A 17,699-nucleotide genomic window follows, 5' to 3' on the forward strand; every position below is an offset into this window, starting at 1 on the left:
GTTTTTTTTCTACAAAATGGATTCTTGCATTTAATGACTACATAAATAAACTCTTATTTATACGTACGTTCTAAATTATGTATTAGTTTTGAATTTTTACCTCCGCCAAGGAGGTTGTGTTTTCAGTAGCGTCTGTCTCTCTGTGGATAAGATGACTCAAAAAGTTATGAAGAGATTTTCATGAAATATCAGGAAACATCAAAACGTGGTGTCAGGAAGAAGGGATTAGATGTTGGTGGTGATCCGGTCAAAGTTCAAGGTCAAAGGTCACAGATCAGCCCGTGCTCTAACTCTGCAGCTGTATAACAGGAACTTCAAACTGCACAGCTGGACACCTCTTGGGTCAAAGATGATGCCTGTTAATTTCAAGGATCATGGGGTCAAAGATGAAGGTCACAGGTAACCACTTTGTTAAAAACTTCTCTCTGCTCCTACTTGTGACCCTTTTATTTCCTCCACCAAGGAGGTTCTGTTTCTGGTTGTGTTTGTTTGTCTATCTGTGAGCAAAGATCAGGTAAAAACTAAAGAACAGATTTGGAGGAAATGTTCAGGAAATTTTGTCACATAAAACAATGGATTAAATTTAGGTGCCGATCCAGATGTTTCTATTCCACTGTAGCCTTGGAGGAGGTTCTTCTAGTTTATACTGTGTATTGATACTATGAAAGACACTATTTTTTGTACTGATAAAAATATATATATTCTGCTATGGCTTTTGGTTTTAGTGGGCCACCCTGGGATTGTCAATGGCCCCCATCTGGCTCCATACCCCGCTTTGAAAACACCCTGGATGCGCCCCTGCAACTGAACTGAACTGTCATGGCGGCCCAGGTTCGTGCAGTGATCTCGGGTCAGTGGCTGGCGAACGCTGTCAGGACCAATCTCGTCGGTCCGAAGCTGGCCGTCCTGGACTGCTCCTGGTATCTCCCCAAAGCGAAGCGGAACACCAGGGACGAGTTCGCCCAGAAGCACATCCCGGGCGCCTCGTTTTTCGACATAGACGAGTGCTGCGATAAAAGCTCCGAGTTGGACCACATGCTGCCGAGCCCCGGCTTCTTCTCGCAGTATGTCGGAGATCTCGGCATCGGCAACGACACACACGTCGTCGTGTACGACACCAGCGGCTCGGGTTCGTTCAGCGCGCCGCGCGTGTGGTGGATGTTCCGGGTGTTCGGCCACGGCTCCGTCTCGGTGCTGGACGGAGGCATGAAGAGCTGGGAGGCTGACGGACGCCCGGTGAGCTCCGAGCACAAGAAGCCGGAGCGCAGAGAGTTCCGAGCGACCCTGAACGCGTCGTGGGTGAAGAGCTACGAGGACGTCCTGGACAACATCAAGACCAAGAAGGTCCAGGTGGTGGACGGGAGGTCTGCTGGCAGGTTTAAGGGGACCGACCCAGAACCCAGAGATGGTGAGCAGGGCTGGTTTAAACTGTGCAAAGTCTTCTTATTAAACACCACATCACAGAACTCAGAAATGTCCTTGTTTCCTCAGCTACTTTGTTCAAGGACTCCTGTTCTCAAGTTGAAGGTCAAGTTCTAGTCAGCATTTTAAAAGTCCTGATTCTTTACACACCTGTGCACAATTTGTTTTTTGCTTAGTTCACATTAAACCAGTTTTACCATTCTCCTCTATCACCTCTCTCCTAATGTAGACTTGTACAGGTGAGGTTTTTTTTTTTTTAGAAACATCTTTAAAATCTTTTTCCAGTAACCCGTTGTACCAGGATTGTTCAAAACAGTCCCTATACACCTTGTCATTTTCTGTGAGATAGAAAAAAGGCGGTATGTGTCAGTCAAAACACAACAAACTCTATGAAACAAAACTTTGGGGCTCCTCAGGGATGTGTGTTTAGTCCTTTGCTCTTCATGCTGACACATGGACAGATGTCATTCAACCGTAACTAATGATCCAATGCACATATTGTTATCTGCCAATCATGTTAAGGTGGTCTGTTGGCGAATATAGACATGAAGTCTACAGAGATATATAGTCTGCTCAAAGTCAGATGAATACAGCAAAGATCTCCAAGTAATAATATTATCTTTAAAATGTTTTCACCTCCTCTTGTCTCACCCTCTCAGATACCCTGCCTGGACATTACCCCGGAGCCATCAACATGCCGTATACAACATTCCTGGATTCTTCTGGAAAACATCTCGAAACTGAGGCCCTGGCCAAGCTCTTCAAGGACGCCGGGGTGGACCTGGAGCGTCCGCTCTGGGCTTCCTGCGGTTCTGGAGTCACGGCGTGTCACATCATCCTGGCCGCTCATCGGCTCGGCCACCCGGGCGTCCCTCTGTTTGATGGTTCCTGGGTCGAATGGTTTAAAAGGGCGTCTCCAGACATGATCATTACAGAGGGGGAGGGAAAGAAGGTGTAGGTGACGGAACCATTATCAGGGAGGATGTAAGACTGTGTTAGGGTTTATCGAGGGAGCGGTGTATTTGGTTCAGAAGGGTAATCGATAACAAAATTAGCCTTAATTAGATTTTTTGTTGATGCTTTGTAGTGCTCTGAACTTTATACATGTTATGATCTAACTCAGCAGGGACAGATGTGTGTTTCAGCAGGTGTCAAAAGGATTTTTATATTATTTCCGTCCGCATTATGCAAATACAACTGCCTATAAAAGCTGGATTTAATTTGAAAACTCTCTTTTTTTCCATTTTATGAAATAATATTATATAGGATTTCTATGTTTGGTGAATGTTACAAATACCTAGCCAATTTTGGATTGGCTAAGGCTGATTACTTGTGGCAGCCATCTTGAATTGGGTTGACTCCAAAAGCTAATGAGTTTCAGTTAATAGTTACTGTCTGAGGACTTTATTGAATATGTTCTCTGGTTCACAAGATATTTAACATGACAAATGAACACACACTTAGACATTTTTATCACCCGCCTTTCATGGTGGTGTCTAATATATATATATGAAGAACCTCCCTTAAGAACAATGCATTATTTGAAAGACATATATTTTTTTTGTTTTGTGCAGATTCAGATTAAACAGGCACTCTTACTGAAGTGACTTTGTTCCTGTTCTGAGTTTGAGTTCTATGTAACTAATGTGGAACCATAAAGCCATATTAATGTGAATGAGAAGGAAACTACAAATAAGTGTCCTGTGCTTAGAGGTGCTCTGAAAATTGCCTTAAATCTGTGCATTTATTCCAACCTGCTAGTTTTTATGCAATTATTTTCTATCGATGAAATAATACATTTAAAAAGAATATATTTTTAAGTGTTTGGTCAAAGTTGGGGTGAAGCATTTAAATATTGAAGCATTTCCTCTTTTGTGCACTTTTTTATGTCAAAACATTGAAACTGGCATTTGTAATGTCATCTAATTTTGCAGAAATAGTGACATGATTGTCATTTTAAAAATGCACAAAAGTTTATTTAAAAAAAAAAAGTCTGACCAAGATAGTATACAGAAAGCTGAGCTGATGTTATATATATATATATATATATAAGAAAGAAAAGAAAAATGTTTGTGGTGAAATATGGTTCATAGTTTTGTTTTTCTCCACAAAAAATATAATTATTGACAAGCAACAAGCACAGTTGCATTTGTCACAAACGTGTAATATTGAACAACTTTGTACGAGCCAGAGGTCATCAAAGTTTTATATAATTCAAGTCTTTCCAAAGTTTAAATAAAAAGCTACTTTTCTAAAACATTACACTTTGTTGCGATATGGTTTTTCACATTTTCAGTTGCGGGGCCATCAATTTTAAGTTCTGTTTGAGTGATTTAAACAAAAGGTCAATATTATTCCACATGTAATTTATATGGGGACTAAAGCTATTTATGAAAATCAGTTTAATTCAAACGTATTTTAGCTAAATAAAATTAAATATTTCAGTTTTTCTCGATTGTTTACACACATTTTCTGAAAGCATGCCTCATACTCTCAGAACTCTACACACGAATCAAAAAAAACACACACACACAATGGGCAAAACTCTTCAATTCTCCTGCAAAATGAAACTTTACATTCAAAACAATGTTATCTCTTTTAAAATTGTATTTTGTTTTCATATGACACACAAACCATAGACATTTATAAGAACCAGTTGAACATCGGTGTGCCTAATGTGAAACACTATGATAAATGGAAAACACTTCCAATCCCACAACAAAGATGGCCGCTGATCTGTGACGTATGCCAAGGGGTGTCCTGTTCACTGCCTGAAGGCCCTCGCGAAACAAACAAATTGGGGTCCTTTTTTTTCCCCGAAGGCTAGCTGTTCAGAGTCATGTTGTTTTAGATAATCATAAATTTCCTCCTGATAATTTCATGAGCCGGTTTTAAAGAAGCAGTTCGAGCTGTAATAACGGAAAATAAGTTTTGTGTGGTTGTTGCTTTTTACGTCCTGACTGGTTTCGTTTTTTAAACGTCGACGGAGTGTTTTTTTTTTTTCGTTTTCGGTCGCCGTCAAAGCGGAGCTAACGTTAGCCGACAAGCTTTTCCCGACAACAGCCTCAACTGTGGTATTTATTAGTCCGAATTATAACAGGTGAGATTAAGTGGAGTGTGTAGGGTTTAACAATAACACTGCTGTAATATTTCCTTTATGTGCGCCGTTTTCTGGCAGTTTGTTTCGTAACGAGTAAAGAGGAGGCTAACTCGGCTAAATTATTCATCACTTCTAACTGCCTTTCTTTATCAGTGCTAGTAATTTAACCAACCCGCGTTGCTAAGTCAGTAGAAACAACCTTAGCCGTGTGTTTGTTTTGTGCCCAACTTGAAAAAAACTGATCGGTTTAGGTTTGTTTTTCCACAGGGAGGCGTTGATGAGCAGTAATGTCTGGTATTGCTCTTAGCAGACTGTCTCAGGAGCGCAAAGCCTGGAGGAAAGACCACCCATTTGTAAGCACATCATCATCACCCCCCACCATGTTCTGTTTCGGATATCATCACTGTCATGTCCCGGTGCACATGGATAATAATACATGTTCCACCTTGACACCGAGTGGCACCTGCTGACCCGTGTCTGTGTGTTAATCTCGCAGGGTTTTGTTGCTGTTCCCACTAAGAATCCAGATGGAACCATGAATCTGATGAACTGGGAGTGTGCCATCCCTGGGAAGAAAGGAGTAAGTTACCATGTAGCGCGATGGATCCCAAAGCTGGGGTTCGGGGCCTCACTTTGGGGTCACAAAGCACCAGGTCAGGGGGTCGTGAGATGCTCTGAGGGGATGAAAAGAAAATTAACGGCTGCTGATAGGATCGTTTTTACACCTGGCACCTGATCCAGAGCACCTCTTTTGGCTTAACCGTTACAAGATAAAAAAATTACAATTATAAATGGCTGAATAGTAAATGAAACTTATTTAGCGCTTGTCTAATTTGCTTTTGTCAAAGTTTGCACACTTCAGCCAGTAATAGTCGGGGTCATGAGTCAATCGTCTGTCATTTTGTGGGTCGTAAGTTGAAATGTTTTGGGGGGAAAAAACAATCTGGCGCCATGAATTTGGTTTCAAATTTCAACTGGAGTTGTGGAGCTTTACAGCGGCTACGCATTAGAGAGCGTATGCAAAAAAAAAGTAAAGTTGCTTGTGAGTTAAACGGTAAATGCCTACACTTGTATAACACTTTATCTAGTCCAAGGACCCCAAAGCGTTTCACACTTCATTCAGTGATTCACCCATTCATCCACTGTAAACTACATTGTAGCCACAGCTGCCCTGGGGTGGGCTGACAGAAGTGAGGCTGCCATCACACCGGCGCCACCAGCAGGCAAGGCAGGTGAAGTGTCTTGCCTAAGGACACACCGGCTTAGACAGACAGAGCAGGGGTTCGAACCGGCAACCCACCGGTTACAGGACGAGCCCCTACTTCCTTAGCCGTGGCCTCTTAATTACTTATAACTCAAGCAGAAGTGTTGGCTCCTGTCAGCCATTCTTGGTGCTCAATCAGTGCATTTTTACGGTATTTTGACCAAATTTGCACTAAATATTTGTTTTTTGGACATGAAAAGTAACCCAAGCACTGACAAAAAAAATAAACACTTGGGTCTGGAAATGTACAGAATTTCATAACAAAAGAATGTGTGTTAGTAATCTTAGTTAAAGGTTGTGTATTATAGGTGGTAAAATGTGTTTTTCAAACACATTTTACATTCTTTCATTACATTTGGTAATACCTTGTATTCATGAGTAAATCTTTACTATCTGAAGGATTCAAGTCAGAGGAAGGCAGCCAGCTTGAGCAGCTCACTTAGTTTATCTGATTTGAATATATTTAGCTATAAATAAATCATGGAAAAAGCCAAATTCTGCCTAAATAACCAGACAGGTGCCAGTCAGTCACTGGTAGTTTTTATTACTTAATTTGTTCTTTTTTTTGGGGGGGGGGGTGATTTGATTTTCTAGGAAGGAATTATCTCCTAATATTGGAGATGTTAAACAGTTAGTCATTTTTCTTAAACAGTGTGTTTTTGTTGACTCAGTAACAAAAGCGAGAATCAGAACTGAAAATATCGTGCGATTAATCGCTCAGCCTTCCTTTTCCTGTTGCTTTCGACGTCTTGTGTGTGTTCTCAGTTCACTAAAGCTCTTGTTTCCCCTTTCCTCCATTAGACCTTATGGGAGGGGGGACTCTATAAGCTCAGAATGCTGTTCAAAGACGACTACCCTTCCTCTCCACCCAAATGTGAGTAGCACTCCTTTACAATCCCTTGCACTCAGTTTTGTGTAACTCCAAAGAGAGGTTCAAAACAGAAGCAGACTCGTTCACTTTTAACCTCAAAACATCTGTCAGGTTAAACTTTCCCCCGTTTAACCATAAAATATAACTTTTTATATCACATTTATGCAATTTATATAAAAAGAATTTGCTTTGAATATTTGAGTCACCACATGTGGTCCATGTGAAATAAATAAAAACAACATTTTTAAGCAATGTCTGTTCCGAGGTATTAAAACTGACCCGAGAAAGTATAAAAGTTTAGTTTCTCGGTGAAGTAAGTCCATCAGGAGTTCCTTGTTTTGGGGTTGTTTCGGTTCGGAAATCGCATCGCATGCCTGTCAGTTTCATTCTGTGTATCTCTGCATGCGTACAGTATGAATCAGATGTGAATTATTCTACCAGAAATGCTTGGATGATGTTGGCAGATGTGAGATGCAAAACCTGCACCTTTTGTAGCAGAATTACACGAGTTTTCCACCACTGTGCTCTCACAGATCCTCTTGTGTTTTAGAGACATCACTTATTGATGACTAGGTAATGATGGATTTCTGCCATACCTACATTGATTTTTCTTTGTTAATGAAATCTTCAATTCTACGACGCCGCTTTGTTTCAGGTTTTTACATTCTGACTCTGTTTTCCTTTCCTTTTTTTTTTTTTTTTTTTTTTTTTTTTTTTTTGAATTGTTTCCACTCAGGCAAGTTTGAGCCACCTATATTCCACCCGAACGTCTACCCATCTGGCACCGTGTGTCTGTCCATCCTGGAGGAGGACAAGGACTGGAGGCCTGCCATCACCATCAAACAGGTCTGAGCCCTCGTGTGTTTATGTCGCACCGTGCAGACTTCCTGCTGCGCCCTAAGAACCTTTGTCACATCTGAATAAGTATGGAGCGGAAAAAGAAACCTTGTTAGAGTTTTCCTTTTTTTGAATGAAAAAAACCCCAGCTTTTTTATGTTATCTATAAAACAGACAGTTATCATTTTATTCATATGGTAAAAGAAACTCTAAGTTCAAATTAATGTAAAATCTGCCATAAGCTGCTTGTGACTCAACTTCTCAGTAACAAGAAGCAACTCCAGCTGATGTGATGCATTTTAGTTTTTTTACAAAATGAATTTGATGTAAGACTTAAAAACCCATCTGCAGTCATGAGTCGTAAGGAGTGATCGTTCAGCTACCTTCTGCCGGTGTCTAGTTATGTGTCGATGGGTTGCACTGGAGTGTGTGTTGGGGCTACAACCGCACTGAAATTTAGGTTCAGTATCTGAGAAACTCAATGATTTGTGGCCATTTTAGTGTTTGCTGAGCTGACTGTTTCAAATGAGGTCGACTCCAGAAGTTCATCAGTTGCAGACGAGCATCCAGTGATTTACTGCCTGAGAGTTTCAGCAAAATCTGTCCAGATGTTAAGGATACATTTAGCCAAGACCACACGTACACAGATATGCTTTCCCCCTTTTGGCCTTGTGAGTGATCATGTCTCAAGCAGACTCCAATGCCTCTGATAAAAAGTGTTTGTTTGTCTCCCTGTTTAGATCCTGTTGGGTATTCAGGAGCTGCTGAACGAGCCCAACATCCAGGACCCAGCACAAGCAGAGGCCTACACGATTTACTGGTAGGTCGTTTTAAGACTTGAGGCTCCAGCATACTCCGTAAGAAATCAAGAAGTCAGTTCGTGGTCACGTGGTTGCGAGACGTTTGTTTTCACTCTCTCCTTTCATCATCTACTAGACACTCAGATCAGAACTCCCAGGAAGCTCCTTCCTCCTCCTGCAGAGTTAAAACGGGTTTCTTCCTGCCAGCTTCTCAGCTCTCCTGTTCTTGTACAGATTTTAGATTTTCTTACTGTGACCTGACGTGTTTATTAAACAGACTGAGACAGTCTCAGCCATGAAGAGTCGCCTGTGTCTCCTCGCGGTCTTTTTAAGTTCACAGGTTTCTAAGTTTTGCTGGAACAGTTGGAAAGACGGCTGTATTTTCTAACAGGTTCTCAGCGGAGCAGCAGAAGCTAAATGACTCCATTAAAGCTCGCCAGCTTTTCTGCATAAACAGCTTCTGACCAATCACACGACACGTGGCTCAAACCCCTGAGAGAAACAGTTCGGTCAGGGCCTTGTGTCGAGAAGAGGGTGGACGAAGCTGCTACGAGAACAAAATAACGCAGTTTTCGTCACGCAGCCACGTGACTTTGTGACTTCTCACGGAGGATGGAAACAGCTTTAACCCGCCGAAGGGCCGTCAGCTGAACCTGGAATGAAAACGTCCTCATTGGTGTGTTTTTGTCTTTCAGTCAGAACAGGATGGACTATGAGAAACGGGTCAGAGCTCAAGCCAAGAAGTTTGCCCCCACATAAAAGGGAACGCAGAACCCCTCCCCCTCCCCCCAACCCGTCCCACCTGAGCAGCCTGAAGGGATGATGGTAACACCCAGGAAGCAGGCAGCACCTGAAGGACCACTCCAATAAGAATCAACTTTGAGTAATATTATTATTATTATTATTATTGTTATTATTATTATACTGTTCCACAGATGACAAACAAACCTGGTTTTCTTTATTCTTATATTCAACAAAATACAATAGAATTATTCAGATTTTTACCTGTCTTTAGGACTTTTTTTCTGATTTTGTAACTCATGTATAATCCATACCCTAAACATTAATATCACAAGTAACGTGTTGATGGAGCTGTACAGAGAAGACTTGCGTGTCCTGACCAGTTTGTGTAGAGCTCAGCCGATCCAGCCTCCTTCCAGTCCGTATCAAACCGAAGAAATAACGTGGCCACGTCCTCGCGATGCAGTCTCAAGCACAACGGACGCCGGTTGTTTTCCCAGTATCGCTTCTGAGTTTGAAAAGAAAACTTAATTAAGACAAAGACAATCCAGCACTTCTTAGGGTGGCGGTTGGGGAGCAGATCGTGGCTTGGGGCATTGTTTTATGGGGTGGGGTAGAGCTTCAGCTGGAGAGAAGAGTCAGATCTGCTCCGTCCGGTCAGCTTTTACTTCGGTGTACAGACTTGTTAGTAACCAACTTCACCCACGTCCATCATCAACGCGTCGTCTTCTTCCAAAGATCATGCTGGGCTGACGGAAATTTAAAAACACAAACAAAAAAAGCAGGTCATTCTAACCAAAAATGCTTCCACTAATGAACAAATAAACGTGTTTTCGTCCACGGAGCGGTCCAGCTGGAACGGCGACAGAAAGCAGAAGACAAGTGCAATTGAGCGTTAGGACGAAGTCTTCGGGTCACTCAGAAGAAAAAAATAATAATTCAGGAAGTTTTTTTTTTTTCTTTTTTTTTTTCCATTTGTTGGTTTTCTTGTGTCAAGATTAAAGTCGGAATGTGAAGATTAAAGTCAAACTATTGAGAGTAAAATTCAAATAGTATTTCGAGAATAAGGTCAAGCTCGATGGACCTTGTTGTTATTATTATTATTATTATTATTAGTCTTTTCCAGTATAAACTCATACTTCAACTCTTAGAAGTTTCCAGAAGTTATTTGCAGGTTGTGTACCTCTCCGGACACACTACTAATATTCATTACAACATTATTCAGGCGCTAAAAATAGTTTCTTTTATTCTGAAAATATTGAATCACTAGTTGTTGTTGTTTTTTTTCCCACACATGGCTCAAAGCTATCAAAGCTTTTATAAATCTATTCTTTTTATCTCAAATTAACTCTGCTTTTGTCGTTTTGACTTTATTCTCAACTTTTCTACTTTATTCTTGACATTTCGACTTTAATCTCACAACTGAAAAATTAAATCTGTTTTTTTTTTTCTTTTTCTGAGTGTCACTACAGTTTTGTCGTAGAGTGTAAGCGAAGGCCTGAGGTTCTTTTTTTTTATTATTATTTTTGCCTCTAAATCTATGAGCGCATGTACATAATATAAATAAGAGAAAACCGTAGATGTAATGTTTTATATTGTTTTAGCCAGTTGACAATGTGTGTGGTATTGTAAAAAATAAAAAACAATAAATGGTCTAAAATTGTGAAATAAAGTTGAATGAAAACCAAAGAACGTGCGATTTTCTTTATTGATTTGGGGTTTCAGATAGAAATAGGATTTGGGTTATTGAAATGAAACTTTAAGGTTACTTGTGAGTGCTAATAGCAGCAGCTAGCTGTAGCACTTCTACTGCAGCCAGCTAGAATATCATATTAAGGAACCTATGATGATGTGAAGGCTTATAAAATGTTCTCTTCTATAAACTAACATGAGATGTTTAAGACAATAAAATCCTTTTGGGCCGTACGCTGAGTTGATATTGGCTGCCGGGCTGAACCAACTTCCAAAGTGGGTTTTAACCAATTTAAACAACTCCAACTCTTTAAAGTTTCATCTGGTTTTGCATCTTTTAATGTGAAACTCAGATATTTTGGAGATGGGAGTTGTTTGGTCTTAAAGTTTCATACTGGTCAGCTTTTACTCTGGACGGTAAAATCCGTTTCTCCAACCTGAAGTCCTCTAAATAGCCGTCTACAGCAGGTAAGATATTAACCATACATGACATTTCCACCAAACTGCACTTCTAATGCGTTACGTTTTTCGATCTCTGGGCTTGTATAAGTAAATGTTTTTAAGTGTGAAGCGGACTGAGTCACATTGGCAAAACTGTAAAAATAGTGCCTGTTTTTTGTGCTTTGTGTTTTTTCACACTTTGGTTTCAGAAGCCGTTGTTTATTTTTTTAGGGACCTGGAGGTGAAACCTGATGTAATGCTCTCGGGTTTGTTGTGTGACATTCTGAAGAAATGTAACACCTTCGACACCTCTCCTGTTGTTTTTGCTTCACCTCTCCCATTCTTCATCCTCTCCGTATGACCTCATTTCACCAGAACAAGCAAAGATCGAGGTGATAAGACCAGTTCTTGTCCTTTTTTTTTTTTTTCAGTGACATGTGAACGGCTTTTGCAATATTTCGTTTCTGTCTGTTGACCCTGTGCTCTGCGTCCGTTCTGTTCCTCTGTCTGTTTGTTCAAAGCATGTCATCGGACCTAATTACTAGAGGTCCTGTACGACGTTACATGTTCTAAAAACTCTGAATAAGATGTGTGTGGTCGTCATGCCTTGGGCTCTTATGCACAGGAAGACTAGAGCTCCAGTCGTGCACAAATAAACAAGGAATAAGAGATTAAATTTGGGTGGTGATCTGGTCAGTGTCCAAGGTCAAAGGTCACAGATCAGCCTGTGCTCTAACCCGTCAGCTTTATGACAGGAATGTGACAACTCCACAGCTGGACACCTCATGGGTCAGGGGTGATCACCGTTGATTTCAAGGTCATAGATAAAAGTCACAACTGACCTTGTTCTCTAACTGTGCAACCATGTAACAGAGGAAAATGAAACTCCACAGCTGGACACCTCTTTCGTCAAGGGTGATCACCATTGATTTCAAGGCCATGGAGTCAAAGGTCAACATCACAGATGACCTAGAGCTCTAACTGTCAAACAGCGTGATGCAGGAACGTAAAACTGCACAGCTGGACACCTCATGGGTCAAAGATGATGCCTGCTGGTTTCAAGTGGAAATGGGGTCAAAGGTCAAGGTCACAGGTAACCTCTTTGGGATACTTTTAAAAAATAATCTACATAACTGATCACCAGATGTTTTGCTACACCACCTTATCTATTTTGGGTTGACCAAAGACAGATAAGACTGTGGCTTCATAGTCATACTTCTTTCCTGTTTTGAATAAATTTTCACCTTATCGTCCCTTTTTTTCTGTTTTCCTGGTTGCCTGTTATTCTTTTATTTGCTCCTTGGTCTTCAGTTGCTGTTTGCCTTCTTTGAACCATTTTTCTTTTGTTTTCCCCCAGCTCCCTTTAGCTCCTTGTCTTAATAACTATTTTAAGATTACCTAAACATGTCTCCTTCATCTTGCACAGGCTCCTCTCAGCTTTTTGTTATTGTTGTCTGATTTTGATCTGGTTGTTCTTATTCTTTTCTTTATACGTATTTATTTCTTCTCTGCAGTCCAGTGAACAGAGAGAAATATTGTCGACCAGAAGCTGAATAAGTTACGGAAATGGGTTAAAAAAAAAAAAAAGAGTGCACCACAAAACGAGGTCCTGTTTCCTACTTCAGCACCACAAAGAGTACATCGTTACTTTGGACCTGCAACTGTGAGGAAGACCGTTTCTCTACAGAGACCGACACATTTGTTTGTCCTCGTTTGCTAAAGAAAGGAAAAACCCACAAAGGTCACCGAAATAATTTCAAACTGACAAAAGTAATAACGAAAACCAATACTGAAAATCAGCTAATGAAAAGCAGCCGTTGCCTTTGAGTTTGGCTTCAACAGAATTACAAAGATTGATAATAATTTGAGCGTAGAGACATGTTTATCTAAGATGTCTTGTAATCAGCATCACAGGCGGCTTCAGTCTTGTAAAGTAGTCACAGGGCTGTTTGGTATCATGGCGTGTAACACACTGAACATGGAGCACAGAAGGATAAGGACAGAGACGCCATGTTAAAGCTAAAGACTATAAGTCCATCTCCAAGCAGCTCCATGTCCCTGGGACTACAGCTTTAATGTCCACAGGACTGGAGACAGCCTCCCTGGATGTGTCCACAAAAGGAACATGGATAACAAATTGAAGAGACGGATAATATGAATGTCAACCAAAGAGCCCAGAATAACTTCCAGAGCGATTAGAGGTGAAAGGATGACTCCAGATTTTGAGAATTCTTGGTGCAAATCGGCCTCAAAAATGGACACGTTTGGTCAGGTGTCTACAGCCATCTGTGAAACACGGTGGAGGCTCTGTCATGGTTTGGGGCTGCACTAGTTGCATTGGAGATCTTGTCTAAATTGATGTTATAAACGCAATACTGTGCTTTTTTTATTTTGATGTATATGCAAAACAATAAAAAAAAGCATCTAATTGACAATGGCATCTTTTTTTATTAAATCATTGCAAAAGTATTTATAAAAAAAAGAAGCCTGCACAGGATAGTCCAGACTCTAGTCTTATATATATGGCACTTACATTTGCGTTTGCCAGCTTCAACAAACACCAGAACCTGTCTTGTCTTTGCAAAGTTTGCAGGAAAAAAGAAATGCACAAAGACTTTTGCACAGTGCCGCGAATGGAAGCCAAAGCGAGGATCAAAATGATGAAGAAACCTCCTCTTAAATTGACGTTGAAATTTTGATTGAGGGTTTAAAAATATAGGTCAAACGTTTAAAGGCGTTCTAAACTTGTACTGCCAAACGCCAAGCAGCAGCTGAGAGGAATATTTCTTGCTCGGCGTGTGATGTGTGAAAGGCAGTAGAATGGAGGTGGTTTCAACAGAAACCACTGAAACTCGCTTTATTGTCACAACCATACGCCTCTCCTGCCGAGGCTGTTGTAGCAATCGGATCCATTTTTGAGGCAGAAATATATAAAGGAGGTCAGGGTGGGGGATCGCTTAAAGTTGCCTTTGCTGTCTTGCGCAACAAAGGTTCGACCCTGCTGAAGTGTTCAACCTGCAGAAATCTACAGACAGGGGCTGAAGAAACCAGAAAAAAAGTTGTTTTTGCTCATATTATCGCATTGAATTTTGGCTAATCCAAGGTACATCTAGGTTTACAATGTTTTAATTTTTTTATGGTATAAATTGATGTAATTCTTTTATTGTTGCTGTTATTAATGAGGCCAAAATACCATTAGCATGTGGGCTAACGAGGAATTAGCATCACTGTACACTAAAAACCAAACGTTGACCTTGCTGCTAGCATGCATATGGATTTTTATTGTATGTATATGTTTAAACTAGATTCCAAAGATATAGTAGGATATAGTATTTATATTCATTTAATTTATTGTATTTTTGTTTCTGCCTTGTCTCTGTTAGCATGCTAGCTAACAAGTAGTTAGCATCATTGTACACTAAACACTTTGACCTACCTGCTAGCGCGCATGCAGATTTCTTTTGTGTTGCTGAATTGCACTCAGTTCCAAAGATATAATAAGATATAGTCAAATATAGTATTTATAATATGCCATGTAAAAATAACTGAGGTTACATTAATTTATTTTAGTTCTGTTGTTCCTGTCACATCATTGTTACCATGTTAACAAATCAGTGTTTAGCCTCACAATACACTATAAACAAACGTTGTCCGAGCTGGATTTATTTTGTTAGTCTTTAGATACAATAGGCTTAGTGTCAAGTTTGACACCCAACTCCTACAATAAAGTCATCTTCCTCACAGGATATTGATCTTAGTCACCTCAGGTTGCACTTACAGGAATCGTCAGTATTTTACTGTTTACTTCTGCGTTCGATGAGTCATTGTTAAACACAGAGGGTGTGTTTAGTGACAGTTTGTTTGTCGCAGTTCAGTCTAAGTTAACTTCATCTAACCTAAAGACGTATAGATTGATTACTAGTCAGAATTTGCTTCGTGTTTTATTTAAGTGTGCGTTTTAGAGGCCTGCAGGGTTTGCACCGTGAGTGCACCCTCCGTTGTGATTGTTCTCACCTCTTCCCCACAATGCACCCCTCCTATACACAAACACGCAGCTATCACCTTCGGTCTTCTTAGCGGCTTCCCACCTCAGATGCAGCGGACTCTGACCTTTTGGCGAGTGCCGCTGTATGCTCTTCTTCTTCCTGCAGCTTTCCTGCATGCACAAACGCTCGCCCCTGCCACCCCTACACACACACACACACACACACACACACCGCCACCATCTCAAGCTGACGCCGACACCTAACTGAGTGCAGGAGCTGTTGGCGGCTACCATCAGATCACCCTGTGGCCCACTGCAGGCCTGAACTCACTCCAGCAGACAAACTGTGTAGCAGCCAACTCCAGAGATCAAACATTCGGTGTTGCAACAGTCTCCATGTTGCGTATATGTATATATATATATATATATATATATATACACACATCTGAAAATGTTGTGGTTTTACGTCTGTATGACACAAATGGAGGCAGGTTACGCAATGGCCTCTCTTTGAACTTTTACACTGAGCTGAACGCTCCAAAACCGAGTTTAGTCAAGTGTTCTGTCGTAATCACAGTTTGACCTTTTGAGACAAAAGCTGTCGACTGTGTTAAACAATTGTAACAAATCTTTCAGGGTTTTTTTTTTTATTTGCTTGTTTTGACTGACCTGAACTCAGCACACTAAGATGAAGATGTTACGGCTTGGATGTTTTGTGCAGGATATGGAGGTTTCGAGGCCCGTCGCTGCAGACGTGAACAGCTTGGTGACCACTGGTTGATGGGAATCAAGTCGCTTAAACCCCCAATCTGTTTTCCTTCTAAAAGCACCGGAGCTGTTTGCGTGCGTCTGCAGTGGTTGTGGCTGTGACAGCAGTGGTTTTAGCTCTGTACAGCTTTGTGCGTTTTACAGAGAAGGATCTCATTTTCGTGCTTCTAAATCTGGTAGCTTTTAGCCTCTTTTATCCTTTAAATATCTTTCTTTTTTTTCTTCAAACCACTTCATAGAACAGGTTTCTCTGCATACAACCCCTCTTTCTTATGTAGTGATTGAAACAGGATGTGGTGTTGCTTTGTATTTCTTGTTTTTATTGCAATTATTTTCACCCTGACGTACGAGGTGGGGGCCCAGGCCGTGGCTGCTGCTGGTGGGGCTTGAGGAGGAGGAGGAGCTCTGTGAGGAAGATAGCCCCCACCTCCCCCTTTCATCACCACCACCACCGCCACCCTTCCCTCCACCGACACCAGCGCCTCTCCAAGCCCGGCCCGTCCCCTCTCACTGTCACTCACCGCTGCATGAAGCTTCCTGTAAGACCTATAGACACAAGCTGTGGTTTCAAGTGGAAAATGTCACTGGGCACTTAAAAGAAGACAGAGAGGTGAGAATGAAGAGAGAGAGAGAGAGGGGGGGGGGGTGAGCGAGAGTTCGCAAGAGACGCAGAAAGTTATGTACAAGTAGAAAGCAAGAGGTCCAAAGAGACAGAAGTCAAATAAATCAGTCCAGAGGAGACGATGACGATGATGATGATGATGGAGATGTTCCTCTTGTTGACCACCAGCTACCAATACTCATAAGGTATTTAATTTCACTAATTCTCTTTTTTAAAGAACAATATTCTAAAAAGTAGAAGTACAAGTTAGGATTTTTGTTGTAAAAATCTCAAATATTTCTGCTCCATCCTTGTATAAGTCAAAGTTCTTTTGAAAGAGGACTTTCAGTATCGAGATGTGTCGTTTCGTCTGCCTGCAGAAATGACAGCGACAGCACTTCGTGTCATCCGCAGTGACTCAGGCGGGCTTCGATTAACCGCTTCATGTTATGGAAAATAAAGACCCGGCGGGTGCGACTTTACCAAAATCCTTCTGATTCGAGCCGCTTGCTGTCGGGCTTTGACCCACACAGCATTTACAAACCCCAACTATTGTTGGGTGTCATGTACAAACATCGCTCATAAGTAGCCAGTTTTAACACTGTTCCCCACCCCATCGTTGGGAATCACTGGTATAGGGAATGCGAGACAACAAACTCATAAACTACCATCTAGGAATAATTGCTATTGGAACGAAGCAGATTGAATTGTGTGTTTTTATTTTAATGCCTTCATACCTTGTTCTTACTGACACAGCTCTCTGGCTCCGGCGAGGCTAGTGTCCCATTCTGATTGGCTCTTGGCTCGTTTAAACTGTTTTTCTACAATAATAATTAAAGATAAAAACAAATCAATGAGCTGGGTCTTCCTGGCTCCCTTATTACTTCGGTCTCATTTATTCTCTAACCAAAAAGATTTGCTTCAATTTGCCACATTATACAGGTGCTGGTCATAAAATTAGAATATCATGAAAAAGTAGATTGATTTCAGTAATTCCATTTAAAAAGTGAAACTTGTATATTATATTCATACATTACATACAAATTCATATATTTCAAATGTTTATTTCGTTTAATTTTGATGATTACAAATGACAACAAATGAAAATCTCAAATTCATCATATCAGAAAATTAGAATATTACTTAAGACCAATAAAAACAAAGGATTTATAGAAAT

At 40.8% G+C, this 17,699-nt stretch overlaps 3 protein-coding genes across 4 annotated transcripts in view; all 3 read left to right on the forward strand.

The window, feature by feature from the left end:
- Positions 1–800: 800 nt before the first annotated feature.
- LOC108236205 (3-mercaptopyruvate sulfurtransferase-like) lies at positions 801–3,684 on the forward strand. Its single transcript, XM_017416711.3, has 2 exons — positions 801–1,408; positions 2,082–3,684. The coding sequence occupies exons 1-2, from the start codon at positions 820–822 to the stop codon at positions 2,378–2,380; spliced, it is 888 nt and encodes a 295-aa protein (XP_017272200.1). The 5' UTR covers positions 801–819; the 3' UTR covers positions 2,381–3,684.
- Positions 3,685–4,209: 525 nt separating this feature from the next.
- LOC108236207 (SUMO-conjugating enzyme UBC9-like) lies at positions 4,210–10,724 on the forward strand. The gene is made up of 7 exons (XM_017416712.2): positions 4,210–4,522; positions 4,790–4,875; positions 5,019–5,102; positions 6,588–6,660; positions 7,394–7,503; positions 8,235–8,314; positions 8,990–10,724. Exons 2-7 carry the CDS (start codon positions 4,810–4,812, stop codon positions 9,051–9,053), a joined length of 477 nt encoding a protein of 158 aa, XP_017272201.1. The 5' UTR covers positions 4,210–4,522; positions 4,790–4,809; the 3' UTR covers positions 9,054–10,724.
- A 5,664-nt stretch (positions 10,725–16,388) lies between these two features.
- il2rb (interleukin 2 receptor, beta) overlaps positions 16,389–17,699 on the forward strand; it is an 11,213-nt gene continuing 9,902 nt past the window's right edge. Inside the window, exon 1 of one of the 2 annotated variants that reach the window (XM_037978852.1) lies at positions 16,389–16,728. The gene's annotated coding sequence lies outside the window, so the exon portion shown is untranslated. The remainder of the gene's footprint in view (positions 16,729–17,699) is intronic. The other variant, XM_017416559.3, reaches the window with a different exon arrangement.

The sequence above is a fragment of the Kryptolebias marmoratus genome, linkage group LG12 (assembly GCF_001649575.2).
Source record: "Kryptolebias marmoratus isolate JLee-2015 linkage group LG12, ASM164957v2, whole genome shotgun sequence".
Lineage (NCBI taxonomy): Eukaryota > Metazoa > Chordata > Actinopteri > Cyprinodontiformes > Rivulidae > Kryptolebias > Kryptolebias marmoratus.

Excerpts from the sequence above, each read along its gene's own strand:
- LOC108236207 (XM_017416712.2), top strand. The coding sequence starts at position 4,810 with ATGTCTGGTATTGCTCTTAGCAGACTGTCTCAGGAGCGCAAAGCCTGG. Across the intron at positions 5,103-6,587 it reads CCATCCCTGGGAAGAAAGGA|ACCTTATGGGAGGGGGGACT; the intron begins GTAAGTTACCAT and ends TTCCTCCATTAG. Across the intron at positions 6,661-7,393 it reads CCCTTCCTCTCCACCCAAAT|GCAAGTTTGAGCCACCTATA; the intron begins GTGAGTAGCACT and ends GTTTCCACTCAG.
- LOC108236205 (XM_017416711.3), top strand. The coding sequence starts at position 820 with ATGGCGGCCCAGGTTCGTGCAGTGATCTCGGGTCAGTGGCTGGCGAAC. Across the intron at positions 1,409-2,081 it reads CGACCCAGAACCCAGAGATG|ATACCCTGCCTGGACATTAC; the intron begins GTGAGCAGGGCT and ends TCACCCTCTCAG.